This window comes from Ursus americanus, chromosome 11 (genome assembly GCF_024610735.1).
Source record: "Ursus americanus isolate L20-20 chromosome 11, mUrsAme1.1.p, whole genome shotgun sequence".
NCBI lineage: Eukaryota > Metazoa > Chordata > Mammalia > Carnivora > Ursidae > Ursus > Ursus americanus.
The window spans coordinates 18088998-18114607 of NC_142137.1; the positions used below are offsets into that span (position 1 = coordinate 18088998).

The following is a 25610-nucleotide window of genomic DNA, read 5'->3' on the forward strand; positions in this document are numbered from 1 at the left end:
TAGCTGGAGAACTTTACTTTTTATTCTTGCAGTTTTATACTAGGAAGTCAACATTTAATTTAATAATCCATTGTTCACAATTGATTTATAAAAAAATTTAATCCTTAAATTGTACATCAACATCCTATGACTCCAAATTTTATCACTCTCCTTCAAATCTGAAGAAAATGATTACTTTAAGTTCCACAGACAGCACAGTCCCACTGACATAACATTTAGTCCAAACTCCTACACTTGTTGAGAATTAAGAATAGCCAGTATCAAACTGGCCTGAAACCTGATTGTGTTCCTGGCTCAGGATACCTGTAGTAAATTTGTAAATCCACACTAAGACACAAAAATAAACTAGGGTGTGTATGTCATATAAAAAGCTTTTCACAGTAGAGTAAAAATTAACATTAAAATGTTACCAAATTTCAACCATATTATGGTGTTTTATCCAATTAGCTTTGAAAATGCCTGATTAACTGTGAATCAAATACAAATAACATCATGTAGGATTCTTTTTTTTAAAGTTTGCCCAGCATTTCAAAATGGTTACGGAATTAATATAACTTTTCAAATGTCAAAGTATGCTATACATATTGCACTTTTCTGCTAGGCTGGGCTAGTATCTTCCATGGCAAGATACTAAAACTATTGAATAAAATACATTTTTAAATCAATAGGTACTTGATTAATTTCCCTGAAATTATCAACATCATTACCAAAATCTTCCAGGATTTTGTAAGATTTGATTCCTTAAATACAGTTTTAAAGTTTAACTTAAGGAGGGAAAAAAACCCTCATATATTTGACTTTTTATGTCCTTTTTTGGCCCTTCAATGACCAAAGAGAATTTTAAACAAATTATGCTTCATGTTTCCTGGCTTAATAAAAAGCTACAATTTCTATTATCCAAATTAAGAAAAAAGTATACTAATCAAAGCTATTAATTTTGAAATGTCTATGTAAGTCTGTCTGTAGGTCCCCTTAGAACCTTTCCATGCTTTTATAATCAAGAGATTGTAATCAATTATGTACTAGAATCAAATTAGGTAAGGAAAAACTTATTTTGCAAAAATAAATCACTTCCCAATATGCTTGACAGAAACAAGCTATTCATTTTCATTTGTGTTCCATTGAAGACATAACTGAAATCTGTCCAATGGTTTATTTCCAACTGGTCCACTATGGAATTCTTCGGAATGTTTTAAGATTGGCTGTAGCTAGAGTTCTGACTTCCATTTGGACCCTGCTCTCCTTCACTGTTCAAGTGGGGAAGAAAGAGATTTTATACCAATTAAAAGATTCATTTCCAACACCCCAATAAGCCAACTAATTTTTAAAGTTAGTTACTTTGTGGTACAACTCTACAAAACAAAGGCATTCCTGATTGTAAGACACAGATGTAGAAAATTAAAATACAGAAGACTAACATTTGGTTTTATATTTTTATTCTTATGTAACTTGGTACCCTCACACATAACAAGCATTCTGGAAGTTAGTGTCCATATACACTCAAAAAATTTAAATAAGGGTATGGGATTTCATTGTCATTACAGGTATCACTCAACATAGAGATTAGAGCTTCTTCTGAACAAATTTCCTGTAAAATTTTACATATAAAATCTTATTCCTATTAAATATGAAAATCAAGAGGTGTTCTTCCCAAAAAATCATTGTCCAAAGTCAAAATAAAATCACATGTAAATACAGCAAACTTTTGTTAAGTCAGAAAGAAAAATGGCAATTTCCTGGAAAATGCTGAATACTTAAAATAAAAATGACTAAAACTGAAAATACCAGTAACTGTAGCAATAGGATTATTGCCTTATCTTGTCCATCATCATCTTGCAGCTTCAGGCCCTGCCACTAGTGGAGAATCACTCAGGGAATTTCTGCAAAAAATGCATCCAAAGGTAGCTGTTTGAATGACTGCCTTAAACAGCTCCTTGTAAAAGTCAAGTATTAATTTTTTCCAAACGGTAACATTAACTTATCAGACCTGCAAATCTATCTTAACATTATATAACTTAACTATTTTTCGTGATCATTAAGATGGGTAGCATTTCTTTACTTCCCTTCTGACCTTTTTTCCTACTCTAAATGATCTGATATACAGCAAGAGCTGAGAACCACTGAACTAAATGAAAAGACCCTATAAAACACAACCAAAGAAAACCCTTTTAGCACAAGTGATTCATAGGTAGCAATATTATGTTACTATGTGCCATGGATCTTCAGGTCGCTCAAGAGCCAAAATTATTTATTTTTACAATATCAGATCAAGTTTTGAAACTTGATAAAAAACCTAAGGTTTTGAAAACAGCTACTGAAATTTATAAAACAGGATAAAAGCCAGTACAGTGTGTGTGTGGAGCGGGGTAGGTCGCAGAGTCAAACAGACACAGGATACTACAGAATTCTTTATCCCTGAATTTCAGATGAACTAGCCTAATTCTGTTCTGTTTAAATTTACGTACAGTATATTGCCAGCCATATGTTGAGGGATACCTGTAAGAGACCTGCCACTGCATTAGGAAAAGTTAACAGATAATCAGATTAATGTATTTTTTAAAATGAGACACTGTCAATATGCCAAGTCAGATTTTTTAAAAAGTTACATAAATCATGAAGTTTTGGAAGTAATTTCATGAAAATAATACAACATAATCTATGGAAAAATATGATAATGTATATGAAATATATAACTAAGTGAAATCAATAATTAAAGTCTACAAAGTACCTGTTTGGAGGAGGTTTTGGTTTCGGCATCTTACTAAGAATAGTTGCCATCTCTTTTCTCTCATCAAAATTCTTCCACTGCTCATATAGTTTTAAAATAACCCTGATTATTTCCAAAATCTAGAAGTAAATATTTGAAAAGTTCTCAGTGGCAATATCAAGCAACATTTAGTATATAAAGAATATACACCACACACATCCTCCAGAAAACAGTGAAAAGATGTAATCTGAATACTCAAGGACAGAGACTATTAGATAATCTTGATAAACTCGAAAGCAGTATTTTTACCGCACTGCTCTGTAGGTTTCTCCTTCTACCCTCTCACCTTATAACATGTATACCCCATCCATCCTTACCCATCTCTGCAGTTAGTTCCCTTCTATCTGCTAATATCCTAAACCAAAACAAAACAGTGAAGGTACCGGGAACAGAGGCCTAAATCACGAAGGAGTATGCCACTACAAAGCACACTCCTCTCATGGCAACTGTCTCCGACAATGTAATGCGAGATGGTGCATGAAAGACATTGTTTTGTTCTCTGTTAACTACACATGAGTTAAGGTGCTCAAAAACTGGCAGTTCTACATGTCGTCTCCAGTTTCCAAAGCAGCCCTCTTTCTCATCTGAGTAGACCTCACACTGGATTGATTCTAATGCTATCAGCATTTCAGCAGAAAAGATAGAAAAAGGGCAAAACCCACTTTGTCAGGAGACAGGCTGTGTTACAAAAGTTTATAGTAGTATTTAGTGGTCTCTAAGTAGCTTTTAAAATAATCCAGGAAATTAGAGGCAGCTTTGCAACTCAGAAACCAGAAGTTTACAATTCTGTTTAAATGTATTGTTTAAATCCAAAAGAGAAATATAACCTGAACAGTCAACATCAACTCTTCTCACCAAACATGTTTCTTAATATTTTTTACCAAAAATCTTCTTAGCCTTGTGGACATCATAAGATTTTAGACATGTTAAGTAAACATCATATTAACTTTAAAATGTTCAAGTTTATATTTAAGGGAATTTTATTTTTATTTTGTTTTTTAATGTATTTTTAAATTTTTAAAATTTTTGTTTTAGAGAGAAACAGAGTGCAAATGGGATAAAGGCGAGAAGGAGAGAGAGAATCTTAAGCAGGCTCGACATCCAGGGCAGAGCCCGACATGGGGCTCAATCTCACAACCCTGAGATCATGACCAGAGCCAAAATCAAGAGTCAGATGCTTAACCGACTAAGCCACCCAGGTGCCCCTCAACTAAGGGAATTTTAAAGAATACCTTCTCCATATCCACAGAAAGCTCAGCAAACCACTGTCTGGCATCTTTCTGTTGTACAACACAGGCTACATGTAGACAAGCTGGAAAGAAAATGAGAGAAAAAGGCCCATGTTTAACCACAAATGGGGAATGTAGGGGCTTAGAACTAAAGACAAAATTTTCACTTAAAATTTCCATGTGCATTTTCCAATATTCTTGTTAAAAATTACATAGATTCACCTATTAGTTACCAATGACCATCCCATCAACTTAATACAGACAGAAAAATTACTATTCTATATTAAGGTTCTTGACATCCCCTGCTCCTTGCTGTATACTAAGGATGGTACAGTTGCTCTGAGAGTCAGGGCGTGTTAGGAAAAAAATCCAAGGAGGAAACTAGAGCAGGGAAATGATCTTGAACAATGGTACAAAGGACTGGTCAAAATAAACCCAAAAGTCAATTTGACACATATACATGCCAATAATATGCTGATAAATTTCAACGTTGATTATATTTTGGTATTTCAATTAAAAGCAGTGTGTTACTTCTGTTTTATTAGCCCATGATCAAGTCAAGTGAACACTGGGCACCCCAGTACCAAATTCAGTGTTATAATCACATGGAGCTTAGAAAAAAGCATAACGCACTATATACAGTAATTATAGTTGACCTCTGAACAACATGATTCTTAGGGGTGCCAAACCCGTCTACAGTTAAAAAAAATCTGCAGGTAACTTTTGACTCCCCAAAAATTTAACTACTAATAACCTACTCCTGACTAGAAGCCTGACTGATAGTTTATTAACACATATTTTGTGTATGTATTATACACTGTATTCTTATAATAAAGTAAGCTGAGAAAAAATGTTACTAAAACAAGCATATGGAAGAGAAGATACATTTACAGTATTATAAAAAACCTGTGAATAGGTAGACCTGCACAATTCAAATCCACGTCGTTCAAGGGTCAACTATATATACATTACACACAATATAAACTAACAAAAACAGTTAAAAGAACCCAGAGACAACAATCTACATCATAATTTTGCCTAATATAATTCCTACCAGCAGCTTGGCTACCTTGAGCCCACACCAGCTTAGGAGTTATATTCCCTGGTTTAGTTACCCATATGATTTTGCGAAGGATGACATTCCAGGTAAATAGTAACTCAAATGTGAATTGACAGAGTAGTTGACCCAAGTCAAATGAAGCTGTAAAGTAGGGTGTAGGCCTGAGAGGGACTGAGAGGCCAAAGAACTGAAATTATAGTAACAGGTAATTAAAATACAGTGGAAAATGCCGTAATAGGGCATACACAGAGTAAATTAGAAAAGACATCCTAATCCCGGACTAAGGTGATGCAGGAAGTTTGGGGATGGGGAGGGTGTCACTAAAGAGGTGATATCTGAGACAAGTCTTAAATAAAGGTAAGAATGGGAGCAGAGAATGGTACGTACAGGTTAAAAGAAGTTGTGTATTTAAACAGAAATTGGGTGGTAAAAGAATAGGGGGAAAATCAAGAGGACAGAATCATAGACATCAATAGGAAAAAGAATGGGAAAAAAACCTAGTAAGTGCTTAATACACGGGAGGCATTACTGGTGTTCTATAAGATATCTCATTTAATATTCGCAACAATTCTGTATGGAGTTAGTATCCCCAACATTTTATAATTAAGGAAACAAACTCAGAAAGGTTAAATACTTTTCCCACAATTGTAAAGAAAGCAAAGTTTAAACCTAGGACCATCTGAGTCCAAAGACTGCCTTTTAACCCATTATGCTACATCCCACAAATAAAATGGTAGCTAACTTCTCCCTCCAGCAAGGCCCTGACTAGAAGCCCCTTTACTAGACCTCTGAGGACTTAACTAGGCTCAGGGAATAAAAGACAGGCCCAGTTATTCTATATAATTTACGAGTAATATTAGCAGGCTTAATTCTGAACTTTTCCTCCTGAACAAAAACGTTCTATTCACACACTGGTCAAAATTATTTTAAATGACTTAGGAAAAAAACAAAAACCAAAAACTTACTAAAAGAAGGGGGTGAGAGGGACATAACTCTGAGTTCTGTAAGTTGCATTTCATATTATTACAAGTTCACATGCAAAGATTAGTCTATTACTTCATGAACCATATGAACGTAAAAGTATAATAAAGTGAAATTTTTCAGGGGATGACCTAAATAAGCTTATAACAATTCAACTAGTAAAGGCATACCATGCTTACATACCTAAAGCTATCATGAAAGGAGGATACAGTAGACAAAGATCCGTTCTGTAGGTATCATTCACTATCCTCCTATAGAAATGTAAATCATATTATTACTGAAATCAGAACTACCTTGTATGATTGTACATTACCCCCCAGAGAGGGTCAGATTTCCCATCTTTGTACATATTTATGTCTCTTACGTTACTGAAGGATAGATACAAAGGTGGAAACATCAAGGGAAAAAGATACATGAAAATGACAACGAATAAGCATATTTTAATGGATAAAATTACAGCTAACTAGATTTTAAAACTTAAAACCTTATAGTAAATTACAATAAGGAACTTTCCAATTTTTTAAAAATTAGGAAATCAGAGGAAACCAGAAATTATACAATGAATTAATATGCAGAATACCAACAAAAAGTATTCTATTTGAAAGATAATCTGTCTTAATTTTCATGTAAACAGTCTGGTTTTTTTTTTTTGTAAGGATCAAATTTTGGTGGAAATATTAATCGAATAAAGATCCTTATCAATTTAGCATTTATAAATATAGTTAATTAAAATTCAACAAGCAGATATTTCACTCAACATACAGTATCTTGGGACACTAGTTTAATTACTCTAAAAATACTAAACTTCATATTCAGTTGTCAACCTTCCTAGCTAGTAACATTTATACCATGAATAACTTCTGTTCTAATTACCATGCAAGGGGAAGCAACATGTCTTCTTGGCCCATGTCCTGCACATACTGGAGCAAAGGTCTATAAGGATGATACACTATCAAGCAACAATCCTAGAAACAGTTTAAAAAATGTGTATGTATAAAAACAGATTTATTACAACACAGAAACTTATTATTACCCAACTGATTTGTAATTGTGTATTTCAAAACGTTATTTCTCTAACTCATGCTTGCTTCCCTCTTATTCTCTTAAGCAAGCAGTATGGCAGCCCTAAACTCTACTGTAATAGTGAAGGCAGTGCTCTCTCTGGAATATACCTTGGTAAATCGGTTGGCAGTCAGTCAGCATCCATTCCCTTAGAGACTCAAAGTGTCACATCTGCAACACACTGAAACCTCTTATTAGCCTATAAATCCGTAATTCCCAACTGGAGGAGCAGAATTCTGCCAAAGACATAATCTATCTTTAAATAACACCACACACATACACAAATTGTGCAAATAATTTACAGTGGCTTCATGTCCTGACTCGTTTGCTTGCAATCCTTTCACTATAGTTACTACAGAACAGAAGGATTTCCCCATCCTAAGTGGGATATACAAATTATTTTACAGGCTTCTGAGAGGATATAGGGATGATGCTACTAGGTACTCTGATTTCACCATCATGTATCATTTAGATGGCTTTAAAATGTACCTCCCTATAAAGAATTTCTTTAAATAATTTCTGACTTCACTAAATTTGAAAATAAGTTTTACTCTATTAATCACAAGGAAGTAATATACTTACCATTAGTTCTAAAAGATAGAATTCACATTCTAATATCTGTTTTAAAAAAAGATTATAAATGTCAATGTGAAACAAATTAGTGAGTCTACTTAGTCTAACATAACAATTTATACATCATAGTAATGTATCACAAATTTTTGCTAAATTTTTTTAAATCAAGAAAATATACACAGTAGTTTATATCAGAATGAACATGTGCAATAAAAATTACTTTTTTACTATTATACAATGCATGCAATTATGACTATAAAGGACTATGCTCCTTATAGAAAAGTCAGCTCATATAAGCATTCTTTAATTTAATTTAAATTTAATCTAATTTAAAATATCCTGTGTAAACTTCAGATTTTCTAAAACATTTTTCACTCAACAAATGCAAAAATGCAATTATCTCCACTTAGGTGTTACTCTTATTATATTACAAATCAATAAAAGGAAAGAATACTGAAAATGAAACATACACAATTTATACAGGATGATGAAATCCTTTGCAAGGTAGAAAAGGGACATGCCTATTAAAAATGTTAATAGAAACTGACTTTCTAAATTAAGGTCAAGTTTCAAATATGGTTTTCATATTGTTCCATTATAGTAGTTCTCAGCCCTAGCTACACACTAGTATCACCTGGGAGCTTTTAGAAAATACCAGTCCCCAGGCCTCAAGCCTAAAAATTCTGTTTTAGTTGATCTGGAGATGCCCTGATATCAGCATTATTAAAAAATTCTCAAAGTGATTTAATGGGCACCAAGGGTAGATATCCATTGCTATTAAGTACTTTTTTAAAGGTAGAAGCAATTTAGCTTTAATTTAGAATTGAAGTTTATATTCTTGTAGTATCTGAAACTGCCATTTATAGGAAACTATTCAGTTTATTCTAACATAAAATGGAGCTAGTTTATATACAGCTTTGACAAGTAGTTTTATTTTATACAATATACTTACATGGTTCATCCTGTAAGGAAATTCCTTTGGAAAGGCATATGAAAATCTAGTTTTTACTGCAGAAAACAAAAAATGACTTAAACTAAGAAAATGAAAAAAGTAAACTAAACCAAAATTTCTTTAACACAGTTGTAGAATATTAGAGGAAGGGCTAAATCACTTTTAGTAAGAGCTCTTAGAGATGCTTAGGGAACCCAGATTTTTTTTTTTCAGGCAAGGGGAAAGAACTAAGTGGCGGGAAGCCCTAGGCCCCCATCTATATTACAATTAGAGAGCTTTAATTATATACTTATTAAAAAAGCATTCTGCTGCTTAAAAAATAAAGGGGTCGGGGGAAAAAAATCACCCGGATATTTTCATCTCTAAAATCTTTCCAGCTCTAGAATGATATTGGTTTTATTTTCCAGTAAATTTAGCTTAGAAGGAACACAAGTTGTGTATATGTTCAAATATATATGTATATATTTCTAAATATATATAAAAATTGAAAGGATAATACAACCAAAGAATGTTAATAGTGGTCATCTGAGATTTAAGGATTTTTTACCAATCTGCACTTTCTATAATAAATAGGTACCTCTTTATCAAAAATATATTTTAATAAAAGCATAAATATATGTGCAAAGTTCTCTAGGACTTTCAAAACACAAACACATACATACAGTTACTATTCTTTGTCACTAAGAACAAATGAAAAAACTGTCAACTATCAATACTCTATCTCCTGAAAATGATTAGTGTACACCTTTAAGTACTACTATTTGAGAAAATTGTACTCAAGTCACTATGATGCAGCATTTCATTAAATCAAGTGATGTTCTAGAGGATCTGTTCTGTGATCCCTTCCATTTGCATAAAGCCTAAGACCACACGGAGATTAAAATTTTTTTCATTTATTCTATGTACTTTATTTTCAAAAAGTTTTATTTTGTAAACTGAGGAACCTAACAACTAATTTAGATAGGTAACATCTGCCAAGATTTGAAACCTAAACTATTTAAAGTTGACACTAGGAAATTTATACTAAATTTATACTAAATATACTAAAGCTTTTATACTAAAAGCTTTCCTTTTCTTTCTCTTTTATTTGAAAACATACCTAATATTAAGATTTCTGAGTTTTACAAATCCTTGTGATATAAACAAGATGTAAAGTGTACAAGTAAAATAGGTACTTACACAATGGTAACTACTCAACAAGGTACATATCTCTGTACATAAAACAAATCTGCATCCCTAACTCCAAAACCATGACACCTAACTTTCTGAGATTTACCTCAGACTGTTAACCTCTCTCCTACTCCAAGATAAAATAGCTCTGTGTTTTGAATTTCTACCTTCTAGTCCTTTTCTAACTTGGGAGGAAAGTACACCCCTCCTCTCTACTGCTACCTCTATCACTTGTGTATTTGTTTTTCATCCGCTCAACCGACAGTTCATACTTTTTTTTTGCACCCTTAACCATTTCTCCTCCAATAAATCTGTCCCATCACTTACTAAAACACTCAAATTTCTCTTAAAAACAAAAACACATAAAACCTCTACCAAATTATATTCCTCTGCTTTTTAAAAGTAGACTATTTTTTAGAACATTTTTAAATTTACAGAACTGAAAAGATAACATATAGAGAGTTCCCATATACTGCCTGTTACGGGCTGAAATGTTTACGTCCCCCCCAAATTCCCATGTTGAAGCCACACACCTGTGTGATGGGATTTGGAGCCACCTCCAAATTTAGAGGGTTAATTAGGTTTAGGTGGGGTCATAAGGGTGGGGTCCCCATGACAGGATTAGTGTTCTAATGCACTAGTGTGCATGCGAGAGCACAATGAGAGGGCGGCTTTCTGCTTGCCAGGAAACAAATGGTCAATCATGGAACTGATCAAGGCAGACACTTTGATCTTGGACTTCCCAGCTTCCAGAACTGTGAAAAATAAATGCCTACTGTTTAAGCCACCCAGTCTATGGTATTCTGTTAGAGCAGCTGGAACAGATTAAAACAACCCCCCACCAGTTTCCCTTGTTATTAACATCTGATATTAGTATGGTACATTGTTGTAATTAATGAACCAATATAAACATATATTAACTAAAGTCCACAGTTTATTCAAATCTCTTTAGTTTTTTTCTAATGTCCTTTCTCTGTTCCAGGCTCTCATCCAGGAAACCACTTTCCATTTACTTGTCATGTCTCCTTTAGATTTCACTTGGCTGTGACAGTTTTCCAGACTTTGATGACTTTGGGAGTTTTTAAGAGTACTAATTTTTTTTCAAGTTTTTTTTTTCTCAAGTATTATTTTGTTGCCTGACCCTCTACTGGAATTTGTCTGATGTTTATTTAATGTTTAGACTGGGGTTGTGGGTTTGGGAAGGAAGGATGAGAGAAGTGAAGTGCCATTTCATCATATCGCATGAAAGGTACACACTACTAGTGATTTATCACTGTTGATAATAACCTTAATCACCTAGCTGAGGTACTGTTTGTTGGGTTTCTCTACTATAAAATTATTTCCCCTTCCCTTTGCATAATATACACATTAGAAGGAAGTCACTATGCACAACAAACATTTAAGAAGTAGAAATTTATGCTTTCCCTATTTGAAGGTATAGTTAGCTATATAAATTATATGAAATTCTTCTGTATTAGAGATTTGTCTCTTCTCCCCCATTTATTCAATAATTATTTATAACAGTAAAGACTCAGATTTTTTTTATACTTTGGGTTATAATCCAGTATTACTGTTGTTGCTGCTGTTGTACAAATTCTTCTATCTTTGGCCATTGAGAGCTCTTTCAGTTGGGTTATGTGTCCCTTTGACATATCCCCATTAAGGCAGGTGTTTTGTTTTTTGGCTTTTTATTTTATTTTTTTTAGCACTTCTTTACTTATTGGCACCATGCTCCAGGTCTATCTTGTATATTCCCTGTCCCAGTCATTTCTCCAAGGAGACTTAGCTCCTTTTATTGGAGAATGGTATTAGAAACAAAGATCTGAACACTAGGAGAACTCATTGCTACTGGGATGTCATTGTTTGTAGACCCTCTAACCTGACAACGCCTACACACCCACACCCACACCCACACCCACACACACACACACACATTCATGCATCTATAAATATTTATGTATATTTATGTCAAGGTAAGCATGAGCTCATACTGATGTCTCTAACTCTGGTCACTACGTGGATCTTTCTGGCCTCCTCTCCTTATTTGTTTTTCTCATTCCAGCAGTGAGAAACCTGGCTCTCAACATCAACATTTACCATGGATATATATATTTACTGGAATTGTTCAATTCCAGATACAAGTATAGCAGTACCGGAATTGTTAACTTGTACCTACATTAAGTATCAAATTTATTAACTAGAGTATGGTGTTTATGTGCAGTTCCTTTTGCCTTTAGCCTTACAGACTGTACTTCTTCCTAAAGTTACTCATGTCAGCACCTCCCCTCACCCCCTTCACTGAGGTTATTTCACGTATTTGTAATACAGTTAGATTCTCCTTTTCTCAGCACCTACTCACTTCTTAGTTCTTTGCAATCTGACTTCAACCCCTACCCCATAATGTCTAATGACAGTGACATTCTCTCTCAAAGATCACAAACCCAAAGGTTTTCTTTCTTTCTTTTTTTTTTTTTTGGTACTAATCTTCTAAGCAGCACAAGACAGTAGGCAACTCCATCTCTTAAAATTTACCAAGTCCCATATTTCTATCATTGGCCTCACGTTTCTAAGATGTTCTACTGATATATTTACACTTAGAATGTCCAAGATTAAATCTAACTCTTTTCAGAACCCACTTATTCTCCTCTTCTGGTACCACCTTCACCTTCCCAATGCCCAGGCAAAACACTTCAAAAATCATTTTTGGCTTTTCTTAAACCCTTGCTTTTCACAAAAGTCCAGCTCACTCTATCATGCAAATCTAGCTTGCTTGTTCTCCTTGCTGGGGGCTAAGACATCATTTTAAGCCTTCATTCGTACTCACCTGGGTCACTTCAATAACTTAAAAATAGTATTTTTCTACTTTAAACTTGTTAACTTTTATTTCTCACAGCACCCTATGGTGACAGCACGGACTACAATTTGCAGTTTTATATGTATTTCAGAGGGTTTTTTTTAGGTGGTTTTAAAATTGTGGTAAGATACACATTATATAAAATTTATCATCTTTAGCCATTTTTAAGTATGCAGTTCAGTAGTATTAAGTACATTCACAATTGTGCAACCATCCCCACAATCCATCTCCTGAATTTCCATCTTACAAAACTGAAACTCCATACTCATTCAACAATTCCCTACTTTCCCCTCCCTCCAACCCTAATAGCCTCTATTCTACTTTCTATCTCTGTTGATTCGATTATTCATAATATTAAGTATTTATCTTTTTGTGACTGGCCTATTTCACTTACCCTAATGTACTCAAGGTTCATCCTATTTTTTTTTTTTTTTTTTTAAGAGTTCATTTTTAAGGGCACCTGGGTGGCTCAGTCGGTTCAGCGTATTCCTTCGGCTCGGGTCATGATCTCAGGGTCCTGGGATCAAGCCCCATGTCAGGCTCTCTGCTCAGCGGGGAATCTGCTTCTCCCTCTCACTCTCCCTCTATGCTCTCTCTTTCTCAATAAATAAAAAATCTTTAAAAAAATGCTGAGAAAAGAAATTGCTTAAAAAAAAAAGATTTCATTTTTAAGTAATCTCTACATCCAATGTAGGGATCAAACTTACAACCTTGAGATCAAGAGTCATATGTACTCCAACTGAGCCAGCCAGGTGCCCCAAGGTTCACCCATGTTGTAGCATGTGAAAAACTTTAAACTCTACCTCAACTCACATTCTCCTCCAATTCATCTTACATTATGCTGCCAGATTCACCTTCCTAACACACAATTCTGCCATTATCCTCATGTTGAGAAATAAAGCCTTCAAACGTACCACCACTGTCAACAGAACAAATTGCAGAGTCTTCAATGAAGGCCCTCTATTACCTGGCCTTAGCCAGGTAGGACTTTTCCCAGCTATTTCTTTACTGACCATTCACTGAATGTAACTCATTAGTTTTCTCTATTTTTGACCAAACTGGTTCCTAGACTATCTTTCCCTGACATTTCCCCAGGTTCAAAATCTATCTTTCTTTACCAAATTCTATTTAAGCCTTTCTAGATTCATCTAACAAATAACCTTTTACCACTCAAAACATTCACTGAATTCTCTAATTCTTTATGACACTTATTTTTTTCTTTTGTATTAATATTTGTATATGCATGTCTTATGTTCATATTGCCCTGAAATTCCTTGTATTTATCTTTGTATTCACCACTGCATCCAATATGGTGTTTCCAGTGAGGACAATGCTGTTATTGATGATGATGATAAGTAGGTACTGAAGTTTACTGAATATTACGGACTGAACTGTGCTCCCTGCCCCTGCCAAATTTCAATGTTGAAAACCTAACCCCCAATGTGACTAATTTGGAGATAGGTAATTAAGAGGTACTTATGGTTAAATGTGGTCATAAGAGTGGGGCACAAATTCTATAGGACTAGTGTCCTTAAAAATGGAAGAAACACTAAGGGTGCGCACACACACAAAGAAAGGGCCATGTGAGGACATAGCATAACGGTGGCCATCTGAAAACAAGGAAGAGAGGCCTCAGGAGAAACTAATTTGTTGACATCTTGATCTTGGACTTCAGCTTTAAGACCATGAAAAAATAATTTTGTTGTTTAAACCACTTAATCTCTATCACTTTGTATGGCAGGACTAGCAAACTAAGACACGGAGCAAGACACTGATCTAAGAGCTTTACTGGTATTAACTCATTTGATCCTCACAACCACCCTCTGATGTAAGTATTATTAATCCTCATCTTGCAGATAAGGAAACTGAGACACGGATATTGTATTTTGCTCAATTTGCCACATAGAAAGCAAAGGAGCTGAAATCTGAAACCTAAGCTGTATGGGTCTATATGATACACTACAACATTTATGAAATAAACAAAACTATTCTACTGTAACAATTTCCTACTCATTGGTAACCAAATACTGTTATGAATATACTTTATGGCTTTGCATGAGAAATAAACCTTAGTAATAGGTATTTTACATTTTGGGTTTTTTTTGAGAGGAAGAGAGAGCACACACATGTGTGAACAGGGGGAGGGGCAGGAGGAGAGAAAAAGAGAGAGAATCTCAAGCAGGCTACACACTCGGCAGAGAGCCCAATGTGGGGCTTGATCTCAGGACCCTGAGATCATGACCTGAGCTGAAATCAAGAGGCAGATGCTTAACCGACTGAGCCACCCAGGTGCCGCGGTATTTTCACTTTTAAAAATATACACCTTCTAAAAAATTTGGAAAACAAAAAATGACATATGAAGAAAATAAGGCACTTAGAATTCACCACTCGCAGATGAGCACTTCTAACATTCTGGTGGATTTCCTTCAGTTCTTTTTGAATTTTTAATAATTCAATTTTCCAGAGGGCAATTCCATACTTATCAATGTGATGTATCCGCTATATTAAATTCTATGGCAAAATTGATTACTACTCTGCTATCCTTAGAAGAGTAAAATAAGGCATGGAAAAGTCTGAATTAGATTATTACAGTCTTCTCAGAAAAGGGAATGACCCAAAAATATGAAAATTAGTCTGGTTCACAAACCTAAAAACACAACAAATGTTCTGCCTCGTCTGTGCAAGATCACGTAAGTTAAAAAAAAAATTCTGCATTATTTTTCATCTTTTGTTAGGTGCTGCCTTTGTGCTTAACCTATGAAGACGGAGCATAGCATAATGTTAATACCCTGTATACAATATTTTATACAATTACTAGTCTACAGGGTTATTTCTTTTAATGTCATGACTCCAAGGCAGCTAAACCCCATCTTTTTGGAAAAAGAACTAAAGCCAAGAGGTAAAGCAATTTGCTCAAGGTTATACAGCTGCTACTTAGAACCAGGGCTGACTACTATAGTCAGCATTTTTCTCCCCTGCACTGTGTTTTTCAATATGGAGGCAAAATACGTTAATTCAAATCAAATACATACACTACAGTTACTAAAGAAACAGTTTACCCACAAGAATAACACAATGGCTAGTCATTATGAAGAGATAAAATACAATAAAACTGGAAAATAAGTTTTTTCTTTACCCTTATTATTTAAAATTAAGAACCACTGAGTTGACGTTTTTGGACAATAGTTACTATGCATTTTTAGTATTAAAAGTAATGTCTTGGACATAATACTATTAAGTGGTTTTTAAAATTTTAGTATTTTAACTTTATTTTTAGCCAAATACACTAGCCATAAATGTGACCACAGGAGATTTAATAAACCGAATGAATCTTTCATAGGTCTCATTAAATTGAAAAACATTAAGGTCTTATGGAGCTTTTTTAAAGAATTACATCCTTAAAGCAGGATATACTTTTTGCACTTACATACAGAAGTAGCAGCAGAAATCAATCTTGTATTTGAGACTACTCCAAATTCCTAGAGAAATAAAAGTGGATGAGATCAGATACATAGTAATCCAATGAACCTAAGGATATCTGGGTCTATTCAAAGCAAAGTATTTCCTATGTCCCCCCCCATGTTTATAGTTTGTTTTTCATCTTCTATCTACTTCAGGCACGAAGTACTTAAATCTCCAAACGTATTACTTTTCCTTAAAATTGCTGCAATAAGACAAATGTTTAAATAATTTTGTCATTTAACATCATTGACAGATACCAAATTAGAAACCAAGCCCTAAAGCAACAGTGCCAGTTTTCTGCACTCCAAATAGTTTCCAAAAAGATTTTTTAGATTCTACACTTAATGCAAGAAAGATTCTAAGTACGCTTTCTATTCAACTGAACCTGGACTAATGAACAGATACTTCATACTACTTAGTAATAAAATGGCTGAATCTCTAAAAGATTAACTTTAGTATCACCAAAAGAATTTAAGACCATAAAAACTATTATTCTATTTGGAAGAGGAAGACAAGAATGATAGAATGATATAGTATAAAACTTCCTTTTTTTTTTAAAGTAGGCTCCATGCATGCCCAGTGTGGAGCCCAACACGGGGCTTGAACTAACAACCCTGACATCAAGACCTGAGCTGAGATCAAGAGTCAGACACTTAACTGACTGAGTCATCCAGACTCTCCATAAGACTTCCTTTTTTTTTTTTTTTTTTGAGAGAGTGTGAGTGGGAATGGGCAGAGGGATTGGGACAGAATCTTAAGCAGAATCTGTGATTAGCAGGAAGCCCAATGGGGGGCTCCATCCCACGACTCGGAGATCATGACCTGAGCCGAAATCAAGAGTTGGATGCTTAACCAACTGAGCCACCCAGGTGACACAAGGCTCTTAATGTCAGTTCCCATTTCCTCTTTGAATTTAATATGCCACCATTGTAAAAATAACTAAAATTTATGATCCACCTTACATATATTGTCTTATATTGTCTTATTTAATTTGATTAACCTCATAAGATTACTAAAGCCTTCACTTTATTTTAAAAGAGAAAAATCAATCGGTTCCTTATTCAACAAAAGGAACTAAACTAAATGTAGTCTTCAACCTACATCCTTATTTTGAGGGGTGAGGTGGGTATGTATGGGTATATATATATTTATATTTAAACCTCAAACCATAGTAACTGAAACTAAAAAGTAAATGCCTCAGACATCTTAAAAGTCATTTCTATATAATTCCCACACAACTGGACAAAACACAGAAAGATTTGGTCACAGTTAAAGACTAAAAACAATAATGCTAGAACCAAATATAAAGGGATACATTTTTTTCCAGGACTAATTCTTTTTTTTTTTTTTTTTAATATTTCTACACCCAATGTGGGGCTTGAACTCACGACCCTGAGATCAAGAGTCATATGCTCTACCAACTGAGCCAGCCAGGGCGCCCCAAACTAGGATTATTCTTTATCCAAAATTCTTTACAGTGAAAACTTTTACTCAGTAAATCATATAACAAAAGATACTTAAACGAAACAAATTAAAATCCCCAAATTAATCTTCAAGAGTAGAAATTATATTATAAAGATTTTGTCTCGATTTTCCATACTGGTTGTGCTTCAGATACATCAAATTACATGGTAATATTTGGAAAAATCACCCCGTAATATGGGCTTTTTATAAACACTGCTTTTCCCAATAAAGAACTTAGTAACAACCGGGCTGTCCCTTTCAGCTACCACTTATAACTAGAAAACCACAAACCTCTAGAAAGTCTGTCTTAATATTATTTCTAATAGGGTGAACTCTCATTACTTTAGGTAATAATTAGGAAAGATGTCTTAAATAATCCTAAATAATGACTAAAACAAAACTAAATCAAAACTGAGTACCAAAAGGAATATAAACCTATTAGGCTTAAATTACATTCAATTTTCAAGAATACAATTACGATTCTAAGGACATCTAAGGTACATAATACAAAGGTTCTGTAAGTTTAAAGACTGCATATGTTATAATGAAAATCAGTCAATATCTCCTATTATTGTCTGGATTTTAGCTGCGCTCTCTCAAAAATACTGAAAAGGAAAATAAGGTGAGCAGAGATTTAGTCTCAGCTCCAAGTTCCCATCTCTCTTCTCTCTCCCTCACCTAATTTCTCTCCCCTAACAATTCCTCATTGGAATCTATTTGACTAGATCCACACTCAATCCTTGCCTTCCCTCCTGCTTTCCCTATGGCTTGGCAGACAGCCATTATCAGGAGGCAGGGAGGGAAGACAGAACACAGGAAGCATGTGGAGGAGGAGGAGGGTCATAGGAGGAGGAGTTATAATTCAGGTTATAGTAGAGAAGGTGTGGCACTTATGGAATACTCCTCAGTGCCAAACAGTAAATGTCTTAGAGGACCTAGAACAAAGCAGTTAAAAGCATGGAATTAGTAGCCAGACTCCCAGGCTCTGCCACTTACCAGCTCTATGATCTTAGGCAAGCTTCTTAATCTCTATGTACCTCAGTTTCGTCCTTTATGAAATGAGGATATTACTACCATACACACCACTGTTTCTTATAAGGATTATAAGTCAAATTATGAGTCAGTTATAGTTGTAAAAGGACTCAGAATAGCACTTAGTATATAGTAAATGTTACATAAGTGTTTGTTAAATGAATGTATAAAGACATGTATATCTTTGAATTTGTATGAATTTCACTATTTTGCATAAATCACCATCTGTCATTATTTTTAAATAGGTAATATGAAAACTAGGGCAGATTAACCAAGGTACATTGACTATACTTTAACGAAGAACAGAAAACTATTTCATACCTCTACTTTGGATGCCAAAAACACACATGTAGGAGCCATTAATACAGGATCTATACTTTTCAGAGAATACCTAAAATATGATAAAACAAAGTTAAATGTCATTCATATAGAAAACACTGGAAAAAAACCAAGATAATTCTATGGCAAACACATGATTCATTTATACTAAGGTTCATCAACATTACATAAGAGTTTCAAATAGGTGTAACCTAATCCCAAAATAAAAGTCCTACCTGGCATAGAATCTCTTGAAATAGACCGTAGCAGTGGCAATAACTTGTTGTCTTAATTTAAGATGTTCACCTAATGCCTGAATAACTAAAAGAAAAATAATAAAGTTTTAAATGTTCTTCTGGTATCATTATAATATTGACACTGAACAGTAACTTTCACATGGTTAAATCATGACTATATTAATTTTTAACAAAGAGAAAAACCTACATATGCTATAAAGCTCTACTTGGATCACACTGGGCTGGTATTAGGATTTGCAAATCTGTTAAAAAAAATATAGGTATGCATAAATAACAATAAAAAATAGAAAGTGCCCCATAGCAAACACTATTCTTGTATTAAGAAGGTTGAATGAAAGGTATTTCCCTCTACCTTCTAAGTATTTTCAATGTTTTTATCTTTAGAATAAATATAAAAAGAAAATATTATATAGTTAACAAACTCACTACAACTTTCACTTTATAAAGTTTATTAAAAAGTCCATAGTGAATTCTCCAAACAACACAGAAGTAGGTTTGCAGAAGAGTGAACTGAGGGTTAGAAAGATCACGTAACAAAGCTACCATGTGGCAGAGCAAGGATCTTTTGACTCTAAATCCCCTTCCTCCAAAGCAAACTTGTAAGATAAGAATGACCAATATAGGATGTCAGTCCAAAGAATCCATTTATCCTCAAAATACTTGCTTTAGCCAAACTTAATGGGGTTTATTAACACATTATAAATGCTTAGGGAGATTAATGAACACTTTCAAACTGTCTTGAGTGTCTCTGCAATGTAAGATTCACAAAAGACTTTATTTAGAGCACTTAGAAAGATAAATATGTTATAAAAGAATATATGTATAAATAAAAATATCAAGTAGGAACTAAAACAGCTCATCACAAATTACTATACAGAAGTTTTAATTCAGATGTAACCAACTGTACCATTTCAATTAATTTTTTTTTAAGTTTACCATTTGTAAAAAATATCTGTAATTTCCAATACTCTTCTTCTGAGAGAAACTTTAAGTCCTTCTGGCGTTCCTTCAACAGATCTTGTTTATCCAAAATCCATTGCAAACTAGAAGAATGAAGATGTTAAGACACGTTACAGAAAATCAACTAACAAAGTCACAAAAAAAACATTCTAAGACTGAACAAGTTATGAACATTCTGAGAAATACAAAGTGCAAGAAGTAACCTAGGAAGATTTTTCATATTTCTTTAAACTCTGAGAATTATCTCACTAATGAATGTAAATATGCCCTGAAAAAAAATTCCAGTCTAATTTTCTGTCTCTCTTTTTTGTTCTCTCTCTCACTACCTTATATTGTTATTTCATTGGTTTTAAGACTATGATATCAAGAAAGTGATGTCTTAAGCTTTTAACTGGCAGCACGTTTATTTTTTCCTAATGATACATAAAATAATGGTATAGTTATTTGGCACCAAATGATGGTGTCTTAGGTATGAAGTGTCTTTTCTCAGTTGTTCACAAGTAACTACAGTATTTAATTTCCCTAATTCACAAATTCCCATCATGTTAAAAGCTGCTTCTGAATTTATTACACTATAGCCTCCTCTACCTGCCAAGTGCCAATTAACCAGAGATATGAAACTGAAATGACCCAAAAAACTATTCTGCAACTTGCTTTTGTCATTCAGTATGTTCTGGAAGTCTTTCGATGTCAACAAATTTGTTATTCAGCATACCTCTAAATTGTTGCACAGCATTATGGATGGATTGTTACTTGTTTAGTTAATTCCTATTATAGGAATGTAGCTTATAATTTCTGACTATTAAAAATAATGCCTTAATAGCTTTGTTAATTCACTCTTGCATATCTGATTAATAATACATTTAAAATAATTACCTAGAAATAGAACTGATTGGTTGGTTTTGCTGATAACTTTGTTTTACATTGTTAGTTTGTATTCCATATGTCACACCAGTTTTTTAGTTTACTTCTGAGGTTAAACATTTTTCCATGCCTTATTGGTCAAATACAGTTTTTTGTACACTGTAATTCCAATGACAATTTTTCTAATGGAATGGTCTTTTTCACGATTAAGAGATTCTTCTCATATAATCTGCATATTATGGATAATAAACCACTTGTCAAATAAACTGCAAACATTCCCCAACTTTAGCATGATCTCTTAATATTTAATTATTTGTAACACAGAAATATGACTTATTAAAACCAACCCATATTTTATTTATTTTTTATTTATTTATTTTTTAAAGATTTTATTTATTTATTTGACAGAGAGAGAGACAGCCAGCAAGAGAGGGAACACAGGCAGGGGGAGTGGGAGAGGTAGAAGCAGGCTTCCCAGCAGGAGCAGGGAGCCTGATGTGGGGCTCGATCCCAGGACTCTGGGATCACGCCCTGAGCCGAAGGCAGACGCTTAACGACTGAGCCACCCAAGTGCCCCTAAAACCAACTCATATTTTATTATTTATTTATTTATTTATTTAAGATTTTTTATTTTTATTTATGTGACAGAGAGACAGCCAGCGAGAGAGGGAACACAGCAGGGGAGTGAGAGAGGAAGAAGCAGGCTCCCAGCGGAGGAGCCCGACGTGGGACTCGATCCTGGAACGCCGGGATCACGCCCTGAGCCGAAGGCAGACGCTTTAACGACTGCGCCACCCAGGCGCCCCCCAACCCATATTTTAACTTTGATTTTATGCTGGTCACAAATGGGAAGACCTTCCCTGACACAAAATGATTAAAGAAAAAAATTCACCTACATTTTCTAATATACTTAAGGCTTTTTTCTTTCAATTTTTCTTATTCCTATGCCATGCTATTTTAAAACATAAGATTAAATTATTGAAATCTGATATGGAAAATATCCCCCTTGCTACTTAGTGTTCTTTAGAAAAACTTCTCAATATTCTATTACAATTATTATTCTAAGACTTGAACTTTAGAAGTATTATGTCAAGTCCCAATTGCATTAAACTTAGAGATCGATAGAGAGAAATGCTATCTTTACAGTGCTAGAATTCAAACTCCATTTATTAAAATCTTTATGTTCTACTAGAGAATTTTAAAATTTTCTTCCTATAGGTCCCGCACATTTCTTTAGTTTATTCTTGTGTATTTCATATTTTATATTGCTACTGTAATTATATTTTCCATCATTCATTTAGAAGAAAGCTTTCCATTTTTACATTTTGTAACTGGTCACTTCATTAAACCTTTACTGTTTATAATAATTTTTCAATTAACTGAATTTTCGAGTTAATTTTATCTCTACAGGCTGACAATTTTGTCATTTTTAATATCTCATTCTATTAATCGTATTGAGTAGTAATTCAGAACAATGTTAAACAGGCACCCTATTTTCCCAATGTTTCACCATTAAATATCTCTTATTCATGCTTTGATGTTCTTACCATGTTAAGAAAGCATCCTGTTTTAGTCAAGAATAGATGTTGAATTTTAATAGATGTCTTTTGATGCCTTCACTGTTTATTATTAACAGATTTCCTAATACTAACCATATTTCAATAAAATCACTACCATTTTCTGTATTTCTAATGTAATGTTAGACTCTACTTGTTAGTAATTTATGATGCTTGTATCAATATTCAAAACTGAGATTGTTTTTTGTGCAACCTTTTCTAGATTTTATCAGTGTTATTGTAGCTTCAAAGAGAGAACTGGAAAGCTTTCTTTCTGTGTGACCTGCAATAATTTCAGTAGCAGATTCTCTTGAAAATGGGAAAACATTTACCCATGAAATAATGTGGGCCAGAGCATTTTTTAAGGGGTAGCTCTTTGGTAACTTTCTAAATTTGTTTTGGCTTTCAAATTTATTACCATGGAGGTAACCTAAAGGTACATCTGGATTTATTTACTTTTCTGATTCCTAATTTTGTATCTCTGTATCAACCCTCTTTTCTTTGATTCAACTAGCAGTTTAGTCTACCGTTTTGATCTTCCCTTCCAAAGAACCAGCTCTTATAATTTCTGGCTATTTTTCCTTTTAATATGTTAATAAGTGTTACCTTTATTAAGTCTTTGTTTTTCCCCCCTTGGACTTATTTCACTGTTTCCTTTTTAATACTCTTAAGCAGACTATTTTGACTATTTTTATTCTTTGTCAGTTATTCTGGATGCTAGTTTATAACTTTGGCTACACCCCACAGGTATGGATATATATTGATCTCATCAGGTTATTTCCTTAATATTATGTAACTGTATTTTCAGTTTCCTCTTTGATACAATATCCAGAATTGATTTTGTCCTTTTTTATTTGTTACCTCTTCATTAATTCATTCAGTCAACCACCTAGTATTTAGTGCCCTACTTTTACTGCAGTAAGATCAAAGAATGTGTTGTGCTCTACTTCAACTTTCTAGAAAATACTGTGATTCACTATGTTCTGGAATTATCATTAATTTCATCCTCACAGTCACAGGTTTTTAAAAAGATAAATTTCATAAATATTTAAGTTTTTTCTCGCAGCACATAGTATGGAGGTTAAACCAAGAACACTTAAAAAATTTAAGATTACACTGTAAAATTCACCATTATTTCATGCGCTAAGAAAAAAAATTGTCAGGCTCATTTCAGAAATGTTAAAATGCGCATCTTCAAGCCACGATACACAACATAGTTCATGTCAATTTTCCTCTTTTACCAAAATCACCTAAAGCAATGGTTTTTGTAATCTTTTTGTTGGTTTGTTTTTCCAGAATTGACCGCCTTGTCTTTCTCACTTGTAACCTTTTGCAGATCAGGCACTTCATGATTCTCAAGAGATCTCAGTGGCCCCTTCCTCCAGGACTATTTGAATTGTGCGGCAAGGACACTTTCAAAAAAGCACATTTAACATTATAACAATTTTATATTTCAAAAGTGAAAAAACAAGTATTATAGATCCTTCTCCCCCTCTGATATATGTTCTTATTACGCCAACAATAAGTGAAAGCATAATGAGAACATTTACCAAAAGGCAGGTAGGATCTTTTTTTTTAAGTTGAAAAATGGCTGTAACTTCTGATAATCAACAGCTAGCTACTTGTCAATTCTTTCTTTCTTTCAAAGTTTATTAAAATACTACCCCTTCTCCAGTAAATTTTCTGTATTTTAATTTTGCCCAAGCAATATTACAATGAGTAAGGCTTCTACAGAATTTCATCACCACAGAATCACTTACAGCGAGAGGAAAACCTGTTTTCTGAAAATAGGTTTCCAAACCCATTGTTTCTTTTTTCTTCTCTTACAAAGGACTAAAAACAGAATGAATAGGAATCCATCTTCTTCACAGAATCAAAATTTAAATTACTACTACTAATGCTCTCTTGGCATTAAGGTATGTTTACACCAAAATATAATAGTACCAGGTTCTGTTCACCTTTCAACCGTACAGCGGAAAGCCTAGTCAAAGTTCAATTAGTCGCATCACCCACCTTTCCGCCTGAACAAACGTATTTAGGGGAAAATATTTTTAATATGACTCTAGTTCTTCCATGGTCACTAACAAAAACAAAAACTTATTCATGAAATAGGTTAAAGAAATCGGCAGTCACTGGAAAATAGTTGCTTAAAACAAAATATAAGGCACAGACTAATGAAATGAATAAATTTTGAGAGCACCTGCCCTATACCTAACCAACATACAACTCCATCTAGGCATAAGGTAATGGCAGGAAGCGGTTACAGAGCAGAAAACAAGACTGATTCTGGACCCTCTCCTCGGAATACTAAATTCTCCTCGGAATACTAAATTCACTCAAGATAGAAGGTCAATGACAAAAGACTACAATGCCGACAACTAAAGAGAGCCCAGGCAAAAGCGAACCACAACTGTCCTGAAGAGCCCAGAGTCCGAGCTGTGCCGCACTTCCCATACCTGCGCCCATCCCACCCCATCCCACCCAACCCACCCCGCTTCCAGGCCTAGCTTATCCAGGAATCAAGTTAAACTCCTTCCTTCCCCGGAGACCGAACCTCCTTAACCCCTCGCCCTTCCCCGCTCACACATCTTTACCCCCACCCCCGAAATGCTGCCAGGGGGCGGGGAGAGGGGAGTCGCCAGAGAAAAGAGCATCCCGCTTCCGGCCGCTGCCGCCTCCCGGGAGACCCCGCGGCACTCGGGACAGGGGCCGGGATCCAGGCCAAAGGGAGTCGCAGGCCCCGTCCTCACCGGCTCCCAAGAACAAGCCCCGGGCGAGAAGACGGAAGATCACTTACTAATGGGAGCTCTGCCAAAAGTTCCCTGCCATGGAACACAGCTTGCCCTGATAAAAAAGCACCAGCCGGCGGAGCGGCCCGCGGAGCGACCATAGACCCAGCCCGCCCGGTAACCGCGCTCCTGGATCTGATCTGCTCGGCTCCGCTCCGCGGCGGCTACGGTGAGAGGAAGAGGATGGCACTCTATTCTCCTTGACGCCGGCCGGCAACACTCTACTGTGTAAACCCGTTCCTATGGATAAAAGTTCCGGC

General features: G+C 34.6%; 1 protein-coding gene across 3 annotated transcripts; it reads right to left on the reverse strand.

The window, feature by feature from the left end:
* CCNC (cyclin C) lies at positions 1-25610 on the reverse strand. 3 transcript variants are annotated; one of them, XM_045807000.2, is made up of 12 exons: positions 25359-25602; positions 20118-20224; positions 19161-19245; positions 18928-18997; positions 16076-16127; positions 8625-8680; positions 7682-7717; positions 6911-7002; positions 6221-6288; positions 4000-4079; positions 2729-2847; positions 1-1247 (listed from the first exon to the last, which is right to left on the reverse strand). In XM_045807000.2, the coding sequence occupies exons 1-12, from the start codon at positions 25388-25390 to the stop codon at positions 1193-1195; spliced, it is 852 nt and encodes a 283-aa protein (XP_045662956.1). In that variant the 5' UTR covers positions 25391-25602; the 3' UTR covers positions 1-1192. The 3 variants fall into 3 exon arrangements, with proteins under 3 accessions (XP_045662956.1, XP_087721465.1, XP_045662957.1); XM_087865339.1 differs by lacking the exon at positions 25359-25602 and adding an exon at positions 21018-25016; XM_045807001.2 differs by lacking the exon at positions 1-1247 and adding an exon at positions 1420-1880 and having other exon boundaries at positions 25359-25610.

What these genes read in the sequence shown, in the direction of transcription:
- CCNC (XM_045807000.2), bottom strand. Translation starts at nt 25,390, where the DNA reads ATGGCAGGGAACTTTTGGCAGAGCTCCCATTA. An exon ending in TTCTGCTGCTACTTCTGTAT is followed by an intron (nt 8,681 to 16,075) that starts GTAAGTGCAAAA and finishes TGTTTTCTGCAG; the next exon opens with TAAAAACTAGATTTTCATAT. An exon ending in TTCCTTACAGGATGAACCAT is followed by an intron (nt 7,718 to 8,624) that starts GTAAGTATATTG and finishes TTTTTAAAACAG; the next exon opens with ATATTAGAATGTGAATTCTA.